Source organism: Haliotis rufescens, unplaced genomic scaffold, assembly GCF_023055435.1.
Source record: "Haliotis rufescens isolate VD_foot unplaced genomic scaffold, xgHalRufe1.0.p SCAF_17, whole genome shotgun sequence".
NCBI classification, from domain to species: domain Eukaryota; kingdom Metazoa; phylum Mollusca; class Gastropoda; order Lepetellida; family Haliotidae; genus Haliotis; species Haliotis rufescens.
This window is the reverse complement of record NW_025963857.1, coordinates 8,780,740-8,793,336: the sequence shown is the minus strand read 5'-3', so window position 1 is coordinate 8,793,336 and position 12,597 is coordinate 8,780,740. Positions and strand designations below refer to the sequence as shown.

Below are 12,597 nucleotides of genomic sequence, written 5' to 3'. Positions count from 1 at the left end.
ATGGTGCTTCAAAGAATGTTTGTTGTTCGGCGATAGGCAATGGTTAATCAATTGAATGATAATTAAGACCATTATTTTGATGAAGCGCTTGACAGTTTTCTGTGTAACAAGGTTCAATATGAATGATTTGTGGTACAGCGATCGATGCTGGGGTTTAAAGGGGCGTGTCGCACCTGCTCGGATCAACCACGTGACCAAACCCAAACTGGATTACTAAACGAACAGCGTATGTGAGAGCGGAAGTGAATCACAGGTGGGCCTAGCTTTGCCCGCTTTTGCAGTGCATCTGTGGATTTAGATGAAGAAAATGACATTTTGGACGTTGACTGCAAGGTAAGTGGTTTCATAGTTATTTGTTTCAAAAACGAAATTAAGATCCTGTTTGGTTTGTGCATGACAATATATCGAGAGCATCGCAGTCGTTATGGCCGCACATCAGCTTGACCACATTGAAGGGAAATGTTTTGACAGGAAGAATAAACAATACGGTGGCAAGCGTGCTTGAACAGACAGCAGCCGACACTCGAAACACACCTTGTCAGTAGTACATGGCCAAGGTTGAATTAAGAGACTTGATTCGATTTGTTAAGAAATGTATTTGGCCTGAGTACGAGCAGGTCCCGAGTTCGCTAGATCTAGACCTAGTGGTGTAGCACTACTGGCGAGACAAGTGAATGAGATGCTGTCTGTATCTTCTCGACCTATATCTTCCACAGCGTTGAAACACCTCGTTTAATACTTGTTCCTATGAGGATTTGTTGCTAAGGAAAACCTTTTGTAATTTTTTTAAAGTTTTATTAAACCATAACCTACTTTTTACCTTGGCGCATCTCATCTGTGGTGGAGTATGATGTCACTTCAAGATCACATTTCTTAAACAAGAAATTTGCTTAATTCAGCAAACTACACCGCATCTAGTAGACAGGCCGTGGGGTAGCCTAGTGGTTTGTGAAGCCCATTTCTGGTGTCCCCTGCCGTGATATCACTGGAATATTGTTAAAAGCGGCGTAAAACAATATAGTAGACAATTTACAACATCGTCTGGTGGTTGAACCACAAACAGTGAGACATTAGCCTCGGTGTCAACAGCCTCCATATTCCACACCATGAAGGAAGTATTATAGTCTCTAATTTAGTAATTGGTGGGAAATCATTCATGAAGATGAAAAACTCGCATAGTGATAAGGAAGTGATTGTGGTGATTGAAAAGAATCTCTGTTTGCTCTTTTCAATCAACCGCATTCACTTCTTTTTTGCATTGTGATTTTTTTCCAGATTTTCCATGAAAACAGTAACTTCCACGTGTGGTTACATCCTTGTTATTTCATCCCATAAGGCCCTACTTAAAGGTCAAGCATCAGTGGTCCGGCTTGGGGACTTTGTCGAATGTGTGTCATCATTTCACAATGATTTGGATCATTGCTTATGTGGGACCCGTGAAGGTTTTCAGCAATCCATGCTTGTCGTAAGAGGCGACTATCGGGGTCAGGCTTGCTGGCTTGATCAATGCATGTCATCATATCCCATTTGCGTTGATCAATGCTCGTGATGTCAATCACTGGATTTTCAGGTCTAGACCTGATTATTTACAGACCTCCATCATATAGGTGGAATATTGCTGTGTGTTGCGCTAAACAACAAACAAACAGTTGCAGTGGTTTGCCGTGTCCAGGCTGGATTATTTACAGGCTGTGATGAGGCTGTGATACTGCTGACAAGTTGACAGCTAGACCATTATTCTTTGAAGTGACAGTAGTTTCATGTTTGAAAATATCCTATAATTATTCAGAGTATTACCATCATAATGAATGCGCCTTAATGATTGGTCAGTTTCCCTGTACTGATGCTGGTTATTTATTGTAAGTATCTAAAATCAAGTGTGGAGAAAAATGTTATTTTATGCACTTTTTTATATTGAAAATTTAAATAACTACATGTAAACATATTCAGCTTCAATATGCAATCAAACAATATTTGCATCTGTGGAATTAGACGTACCGGTAATAAGCACCCTGCTTAAATTAAAGTGCCCACAGCGATATTTGCTCATATATTGGCTAGTGAACAATACCAATTAGCACCCCTTCCGATTGATCAATGGACACAAGACTTATTTATTTGTGTATAATACGCACTCCAGTGTTATATGAACCCTTAATTATGGGCAGTTAAATCCTGGAAAAATATATCTGTCGTATATAAACATTTCGGGCTGTCAGCATAAACCATGAAATTTACGATCTTTCAACTCTGGGTTTTTCTTCACCAAAATAATGTTCTAATAAGAGCCCCCTATTTCTAATTTTGAGAGCGCCCTGGGTGGTTGTTACGTTGAATACGGTATTCATATTTCAAATCAAACTCTCATACTAATTCTAAAAGATATGTATCAGAACATGCATAACGGAACAGTCCATAAGACTTGGTGATATTTGCTCACAACCAGTGATCAGTGATAACTCATTCTGAACTCTCTTGCTGATATATATAGGACTGTTTGTACCATATATATTTTCTATGGACCTATTTCCTGTAATAATCATTCATGGATTATTTATTTCATACTCCTGTCAAATCCACTTAGTTAAAGGGGAAGGTCACCCAGTTGTCTAAGGCGCCGAATTGGGCGGTGCAGTGGTGCATCCCATAGGCCTGCCAAGAACCCACCTGTGCTCAGGGGGGCGGTGGGGTAGCCTAGTGATTAAAACATTAGCTCATCACACCAAAGACCCAAGTTCAATTCCCTTCATGGGTACAATGTGTCAAACTCATGTCTGCAGTCCCCGGCCATGATATTGCTGGAATATTGCTAAGAGCAGCATAAAACCATACTCACTCACTCACTCACTCACTCACTCACTCACTCACTCACTCACTCACTCACTCACTCACTCACTCACTCACTCACTCACTCACTCACTCACTCACTCACTCACTCACTCACTCACTCACTGTGCCCATAGGTTTCTCCAAACTTATAAACGCCAAATACCTGCATCACTTCTGGCTATCCTACCACATGTGCCATGATATAACTTCTCACATGTCTAAAATACAGGGGAAATTAATCAAAATCCACTCACTCACTCACCTATATAATTGATCGATCCCCTGTAAACATCTGGGTTAAAATTGCACACAGGCATGGTGGGTGGATTGGGTGGTCAGACTTGCTGACTTGGTTCATGCATGTCATTGTATACCAATTATGTAAATCAATGTTCACGATCTATCACTTGATCATGTTGATTGTCTTGTCCGGACTCGATTATTTACAGCCCATCATCATGTAGCTAGAATATAGCTAAGTGAACATGGTGAAGGTTTAAGAGTAAACAAAACCAAGCAAAAAATTATAATTGGATAAAAAATGATTACAATGATTAATATCTTTCAGTATTGTCCAGCATCATCCAGTATCCCTTCTGCCTATATAACTCCACAAAATACATGCACAACAACCATGGCAACACACTCTTAATTTGATAAAAACATGGACACTAGCAGCCTTTCCCAATTCACAGCCTCATTATGTGTGCGCAGATGCCTTACCTCAGTTGACCCCTTGCTTCACAGTGGGTGATGTTGCAGTCATTGATTGGACATAGTTATCACAGTTGGTGCCTATGTGTACATGGTGTAACTGAGAATGTATCTCCTGGTACTTACAGGGATATTTCTAGGGCGGGGCCTGGTGCTTTTAGCCTGTAAATTAATTTTTTTTTATTAAATACAATGGGTCATTATAACATTGTGCTGCATGGGCAAGTGTGGGCGTGCCTCTGGAATATTTGAAATTTTCACTTACAGAGCCCATGTCAGAAAATTCCTAGAGTGAACCATGTAATCAATGGTAATTAGAGTACCATATTCACCATATAAGGCACCCCATTCCAACAAGTGCCCCTGACCAACTTCTAAACCAATCTGTAAGTAAACTCTATAAGTGCCTCTTCTAAGATTGAAAATTTACATGACAGTCCATATTTTCTGGTGTGCATTTCTGATGTTTATTCACAGAAAACAGCAGTGTAGAATGAGTATAAATATTGCCATGTAACCATGGTAACTATTATGATTATCTAAAATGTTTTAGTTTCATCAACGTTTGAACTTAGTTTGTTCACCGCCACTTGATCTGTTCAAACAAATTAAATTTGTTGTGTTTAATTAATAGACACCCCCTTTGTCAATTTTCTAAGTGCACAGGGTGCTTATTACAGTGAATGCGGTAACCGTTAACTGCTAGATTTGTACTTGTAAGTGTAATTAATTTTGAGGAAGCAGAGAAATGAAGAGGCTGCTTGAGGAAGTTACATCAAACTTGCTAGGAAGGGCAAATGGCCCATTAGAAGTGTTATTAAACCTTGTCAGGGCAAGCATACTCACTCCCCTGACCTCTATCAGTCGTAAATCTTATCATATATAACATTTATGACAAGTTAATTAGAACTATTTTGATGAGGATCTTATTTTCACCGTTCTGTGAACATTACCTGCTACAGAACAGCCATCTGCCTCATCATGCTAATGATAAAACAGTGGTCTGCAAGGAAATGTCACTTGTCCCAGCAGATTTATGTTAATTTCAAACACTGATAATATCAGTTGTAGCAGGATCATGAGGTGTACATGGGGTTTTATGTGTGCCACGAGCCAAGGGCATAAAACCCCATGTACCCCGAGGACAATGAATTTATCTTATCGACAATGTTTTAATGTGAAATTGTAAAATAATTCAAACAAATTCAAAATTGATAGAAAACAGCTGTTCGATTGAGCTGAGGTTAGCGTGCACCTATGTCACGTGACTTCCATTGACTCAGGAAAAGTGTGCAGCTTTTTGCTTGAAGCAGGGAAATAGGGATTTATTCCCCACTGAGAAATTTATTCCCCCCAAGGCGGGATACACACTTTTATCAAGATCACATGGACCAATCAGATCTCATCATTCTGACATGGAGATATGATAATCATGTATATTGCACTTTACTTTCTGGTGGGGTCAGGGGAAGTGGGGTAGCCTAGTGGTTAATGCGTTTGCCCATCACACCAAAGGCCCAGTTCAATTCCCCACATGGATACAACGTGTGAAGCCCATTTCTGGTGTCCCCAGATATTGCTGTAATATTGCTAAAAGCAGCTCTGGCATGGTACCCTGCATTATCCTTACACTGCCATGCATTGTATCGTGTCGTATTACAGAAGTAATTTTGAAAATTACAAACTGTGATGTTCTCCTCTTGCTTTAGAAATACTAAGCTCTAGTACAGTCATTATCGAACAGGTTTTCCTGTAAACATAGGGGGCATGGGTGGCCTAGTCGTCTAAGACATCGCAATTCGCTGTGCAGAGTTGCCTCCATTGGGCATGCAAGAAACCTATGATTGTGAGTTTCGAATCCTGGTCAATCTCATTAAAATCAGATCTTAGTTTTCGCTACCGCTAAGCAAAGATCTGAGGACATCCCATTACGGGTCACGTCAGAACGACCTTTCGCAAACTTTGACTGACAAATGAAATGACTGACAAGAAACTGACATTAGCCAATCAGAAGCCAGCTTTCTTGAGCTTTACGACACTAGTTTCAAACTGGCGACTGCGCTTCGAAATATATTTGGACGTATTCTCAATTAAATTTTTTTATAACTGATCAAAAGAACATTCTGGAATGGCTTTTATGTTATAGAATGCCTAGATTGTATGGATATAATCATAAAACCTGTAACTGTCGTTCGGAATTCCCTCTGTTAAATATTTCGAGGTTGCATGATCAGAAAACACACTCCGACTGTCACTTTCTTGATCTGGTCAGCCAAGCTCTGATTGGTTGGTTTAAAGGTCGTTCTGACGTGACCCGTAAGGGATGTCCACAGATCTTTGTTTAACGGTAGCAAGAACTAAGAGATCTGATTTTAATGAGATTGGAATCCCGGTTTGCCCAAAGTATGTTTCTAGGTTTGTCAGCACCATACCCATGCTCGTGGGTTTCACCGAAGTGGTAAACGTCTGAGACCTGCATCACTTTGGGCTTTCCGCCCACATTAAGCTGACACACTGTGATATAACTGGAATACTGTTAAAAGCAGTGTTAAACCGACCTCACTACACACTCCTGTAAACATGGTGAAACAAGCACTACTTTTCTTTGCTTAATACTCAACATTTGATTGACAGATGATTGACAGCTACACTGTGGTAGGCATCTAGACATCAACATGTCGGAGTCCTCAAGGCCAAGGCCAAGGCCGTTCCACCCCAAGGCTGCATCGGCAGGTAGGTCAATTATTCATACTACCTGTCCTGAAGTTTCCATGTTAATCCCTAACAGACTGTGCTTGTCTACATTGTTGCCCTGAAACCATGGGATTCTGATCATAATGTCAATCAATGGATAGGGGGCTGTCGGGTAGCCTAGTGGTTAAAGCGTTTGCTCGTCACGTCGAAGACCCGGGTTTGAATCCCGACATAGGTACAGTGTGTGAAGCCCATTTCTGGTGTACCCAACCGTGATATTGCTGGAATATTGCTAAAAGCGGCGTAAAACCATACTCACTCACTCAGTCAATGGATATCTGGTACATGCTCAATTATTTACAGGCCACTGTCACTGACCAAAATAACTGCCTGCCGGCCTGCCCGTAGCACTTAACTTTTCTGTCGGGCTGCATGAACTTTTGCTCCACCTGCCTGACTATCTGGCAGGTAATTTTAAGACTACTTACGTATTCAGTTTTAAACTAGCTGCTCGTAGATTCAAGTAATTGTTTGCGTTATTTCAAATGAATCCAGATGCGATTTTTCTCATTTTTCACGATTTCTCAATATTGATAATGTCTGAATGTGGGCGGGCAACTTTGAAGATGGACAGGCAACATTTATGGGAGACCTGCCCGACTGTTTTTCAAACACTGGCCACTGTCCTATGGCTGGAATATTGCTGGAATATTGCTTCAGCATTAAAAAAAACAAACAGTCAGACAATCATTTTCCTTGTCTCCTCATTGCTAATACTTTAAGGTCTTCTTCACAATACAATCGACCATCACCCGGGCTGAAGTACAGTCAAACATCACTTATCCCGATACTTGTGTTTTCTCAAATATTTTCAGGATAAACGAGTTTTCCTATATCCGAACTGACCATGATTACCTCCCCTTCCCAAACTCTACCTCAATGTCACATGACAAAGACTGCCCAACTATCGATGAAGACGTGACTAATTAACATCACGTGACACCGGGCTCTTTGATGTTTTGCAAATGATGATGGTGAAAACAAACATCGTCAAGTGATAGTCGCTGTCTGGCAAGTGGGACACAATAGTCTGAGTTTTTACACTGTTGGTGATCGAAGTTCACTGTCCGTATCCAGAAAGAAGCATTTTATGTTAAGTGTGTATTTTGTTTCAAATAATTATCTTCCAGTAGGCAAGGTTCCTGGGGTCTGGATAAGCAGGTACCACTGATTTTGATGATAATGTCCCTTGTAAGGATTTAGAAACTGCAGCTTTACAATTTTGAAGAAAATATTAAGACTAGTACACATGGTCCATTGGACGATTGTAAAACCTTATAAGAGTAGTCCTCAGAGTTTGTAGCTAGTCCTTAAATTGAAGCAGTGAGAACTGGTTCAGAGTTATAGCCCTTAAATGATTCTAGTCAATGCGGGCTACCACCATTGCGTTTTAACTTGTCCTCAGCACAAATCAGTGGCTAAAGCTTGCAAACTTAAGTAAATTTCAAAATCTGATTAGAATAGGCCTGAAAGACCTCTTACTACTGAGTTTCAAGAGCAGACAAATGAGGTCCTTGCTCATGCTGTCAGCCATTGGTTTACTGTGATATAGTTGTAATATAGCTGTATTAATGAGTATTTGTAATATTGTGGCAGGAAAAAACCTACCCTCTCTCACTGATCAACAGAATAGAAAATGACTGCTGTCATTGGTTATGTGGGCAGTGGAATAAACATGATAAACCAGCCAAAACAAATCATACATTCAACACGTTTAAATATTTGTAAAATATATTAATATGTTTCTCCTTTCACCATGTTCACAAGTAGTGAGACAGTAATAATCTTTAGTTTTATGGAACTACTTTACAATGTCGACTTCAGCTAATACTCTACTTTGTCAGTACATGTATGTATTACATGTTATAAATCATGTAGCTCTAGTAGCTGTTTGTAAATATGCTATAAAAATGTTTTCAGTTCAGTGTCAAATACAACCTGACACCAGATATGTGTCTGTTGATTGATGCTTTGTAAACATATTGGAGTGGCTGATATGTACATACATCAGCAGGGTCAGTGTTATATATATATATGTAAATACCTTCAAGTGCTCAATATGCATCTCAGAGGTTGTTATGTATATACAGGCCACAAAGTTGCGTCTAAATTGGTCGCCATGGCGATCTAGTTTTGTATTTTGCGACTGGTATTTTCATGTCAGCCGCCAACTGGCTCCTTGTCTTTAATTAAGTTTGGCAACTAAATATCTCTTGTCATTAGATATTAAAAAAGATCGTTTTTAATATAAGAGCGGTACCTTCAGTGGAAAAAATCGATATCAGAACATAATAACATTGACTAGATCACTGCTAGGCCATGTGTACTGTTTTCGCTTTCGATATGAAGCTCCATACCTGGAATGAAGGAAGCACTTTCCGTTATTAAGTAATGCACTAGCGATGTCAAGAGTTTAGTACCCACGCATGCGCTGTACGACATCCGCCCAGGTGACAGCTGTGGCGGTCGTTTCGCCGTTCAAAAACACGAAGTATTTTTCCATATTTGCGCAAGTCAAAACAACAACAAATCGTTGTCAGTCGGCAAATGATGTATACCGTATTTTCTTAAGTATAGTGCACACCCCTCTCTAGCGGATTCAGAATTTTTTTTGGGAAAAAAATTCGAATAGATCTTCCAAGCGCAGAAAAAAAATTACACCGTAGATATATCTACCCATTTAGCGAAGTCCGGCAAACGAACGGGTGATGAGAAACTTGGTTAGTACAAATTCGAGATTTGAGAGAAAAAAATCACCAGACATGTTGATTTACCGTTTAAATGGTATTTTTTGTTCTGCTAGGCATTGATTTATATCCAGGATATACCATGTGTATCTTCTCGTAAACTAAGCCGGACACAGCAATCAGCTGTACACACATTTTCTTGGAATTTACCGGTGATTCAGTCAAGACACACCCAATGATATAACTTTACAGGGTTTTAATGCAAGGATCGGCAAAAATTGTACCTGAAACTATTTTTTTATCAGGAATAATATATTCCAATATCTTGTTAATTTAGATGCAGCTTTTGCTAAACATATTTGAAATAATAATAACCCAAAGCGAAGCAGCTGATTGCAATACCCGGGTATTACATGGTTTTACATGGAACCAGTCTGACCAATCACCGTCAAGGCTCCCGCGCACGTGATCGCGGGAATTACATGTTGACATAGAATCGTCCAACAAAAACAAAGGCAACAATGCAGTTTACCGGGCGCAGCCCGAGCTCTACCATCCGCTCAATTACCGCGCTATAGTGCCACCGCTGTCTCGTTATACCGTTACCGTGCCTCACGCTCTGGTGACTCTCGCTTCACGATCCAACACCCGTTTTCGGTCTTAGGGAAACTTACGCATCTTTACAAACAAACACCCGTTCTCGGTCTTAGGGAAACTTACACATCTTTACGATCAAACACCCGTTCTAGGTCTTAGGGAAACTTACACAACTTTTTACGATCCAACACCCGTTTTTCGGTCTTAGGGAAACTTACACGTCTTTACGATCCAACACCCGTTTTCGGTCTTAGGGAAACTTACACGTCTTTACGATCCAAAACCCCTTTTCGGTCATTAGGGTCAGTGGGTTTGGGCAAGGGTTAGCCATAAATTCTTACCTTTTCAAACGTTAATCCAGTTAATCCCATTGGTCGGTCATGTTGACATAAACAATTGCGGGTGTGGTTTCAAGAAAAGATGAATTGGAGAGCGGGCAGTGACGTCACACGCATGCGCAATTCATTGTTTACTGAATTACGCATGCATGTCAATGGGGATTCTGATGACCTGTTAAACGAGCACTGATTACATGTGATAGCGCCTGTGGTCCAGTGGTAGAGCGTAGGCTAATTAACGCATTAATTAGCAGAGCCGGTGAGCCGGCGAAGCGCGTTCGAGCCCCCACAGCGCTAATTGGATCTGAAAAAGTGCGCCCGGTAAAGTGCACTACTCCCAAAACAAATATGACTTTTAACGTGTCAAAGTATGGCATTTATGACATATGTATCCATTCTCTGTCAACTAAAGTTCGTTTCAAGGCGTCAATAGCGGTAATCTGACCGTGGTTTCTGTCAATAACGGTGAGTTGTGCGATCTTCCGATCGCTTCACACACGATCTCGCTGAAATTAATTAAAACAATATTAAAAGTAATTTTGAATAAAATTAATGAAATAAGTTACAAACATAAGTCCAGATATACAAAGAACACTTTTTATAGTCAGACAGTGTAATTACATGATTAATTTGCATACTTCAGTATGGATTTGTTGACATGGTATTTCCGGTGTTACGTGCTCACGGTAATGTCTTTCCATGGGGGAAAAACATCAAAACTCATTATTTCGTGTATAATGCGCACCCCCTTCTACACAGCTGTGGGTTTTTTTTTAAGATAATGCGCAGTATACTCAAGAAAATACAGAATGCTTTGAAGCTGACACGGAAGTTTCATCGTCTGTCGACACGTTCGATGAACCAAAACCTGCAACTGGCACTGGTAAACTGTCAGATGATGTTACTGACACAATGTTCTAAAGCTTGTTTGTCTGAAAAACTCAAAAGCTTCAACAACAGTTGTTGTTCATGATATAAAACTGATTATTCAAACTAATGGATTTTTTTGTGTTTTGTTATGCAGAAGCTCAGTTAAATTACAAGTCATTACTTTTGGCTCCTTACATTTTGCCTTGGCTCCTTGAAATTCTATTTGGCTCCTTGAAAAAAAGATTTAGGAGCCAAGTGGCTCCTTTGAATTTTTTTTAACTTTGTGGCCTGATATATATGTAAATACTTTAAAGTGCTCAATATGCATCTCAGAGGTTGTTATGTATATGTAAATACCTTAAAGTGCTCAATATGCATCTCAGACGATTACTATTGATATTGAAAGAAACTATTGCGATAACTATTGATATTGCAAGCAACTATTGCGATAAATATAAATAGTTTTCAGTGTATCATTTTAGATGAGTTTTATTTTCTTTAACATAGCCAAAAGACTTCCAAACACTCGATTTACCACCCAAGTTTGTCACAAACTCCCTTTCCTTGTTAACATCATGAATGCATGTTGTGTTTTGGAGAATGCTAAAGGTCAAGTATTCTGACCACAGCAACATCGCAGATTTTAATGATTTAATGAAAAATGGAAATAACATATTCAAGATGATAAAAAATGAAAGCCTAAATCATCACCGGCACAAAACAATTCGCCACTGGGGTTAAAACGGGTTCCGGGGTTTTCGCACTGCGCAATTCCCAGGATAAGGACTGTGAGCAGTCTGCCTACTTCCGCCTTGGATTTTTTAATCGCATTATGTGGCTTTTCTGTCTGCTCTTCCGTTTGATTACCGTGTCCACAACTTATTAGTAAGATTAGTAACAGCATAGAAGATGCCTTCTGTTGCCTACTCTGGGGATTAATTCAATGTATCTAGGGAAACTGATATTCTCAACAAAATCACAATCATTTTTTTCATTATATTTACCCCTTACAAACATCAAACTTGTTTCTAAATGAAAACGTTAAACAGTTGTGAATCTGCAGGACATATAATTTTCTGGCGCTAATTCCAGAGCTCCATCAAGCATTGCTTGTTATTAAATACAAGCCCGTTGTTGCATGCACAGCAGCAATAAAGGACCCCTGGTTTATAGCAGTAATCCCATTGATTTCCTCAATCTCAAGTTTATTTATGACAGTAATAAGAGAATAAATCCTCCACTTTGGCTCTAAATCATGTTACATTGTGTTCTGTGTTTCTCGACATGATATGGCGACAACTGTGTTAGAGATTGTCAGGAGGCTTGAATGGAGGAAATGTCTATTCTGGTGGCACAGTTAGGATTAGCATCGTCAGACTGTATCGTTGAGGAAGGTTACCCTTGGTGCTGATATGACAGACTGTCTGTCAAGTTTTGGCTTTGTACTTTAAGCTCATTTATACAACTACTTATGTTTATAGGGGTTGGAACTACACATTGTCAGGCGTGTCGTGACCTACATTCAGTACATGCAAATATATCCACAGTCAACATTGAAAACAATTAGTGCCTAATACTTTGGAGTCTGCTCATCCAAATAAGGCTCAAAAAATCATTTTCAGTAGATTTTAGTGTTATTATGTTGACTACCGTTAACAGCGATGCGAGACGGAGCAGGATGTTACCAGACTTGAGCACTCAGACAAGTGGCTGAGGTCACAGCCTTGAGAAAATGTGCATTTTCCAAACTTTGAACTTAACCATGTTTATTCAGTTTCTAAACATGCTGAACAAATGGTCTAGAATTT

General features: G+C 39.7%; 1 protein-coding gene across 1 annotated transcript in view; it reads left to right on the top strand.

The window, feature by feature from the left end:
- The first annotated feature begins 223 nt into the window (after positions 1 to 223).
- LOC124132832 (E3 ubiquitin-protein ligase Midline-1-like) overlaps positions 224 to 12,597 on the top strand; it is a 53,918-nt gene continuing 41,544 nt past the window's right edge. The window contains exons 1-2 of the mRNA XM_046497086.2: positions 224 to 333; positions 6,178 to 6,276. Coding sequence (XP_046353042.1) covers positions 6,219 to 6,276 — 58 coding nt within the window. The 5' untranslated portion in view covers positions 224 to 333; positions 6,178 to 6,218. The remainder of the gene's footprint in view (positions 334 to 6,177; positions 6,277 to 12,597) is intronic.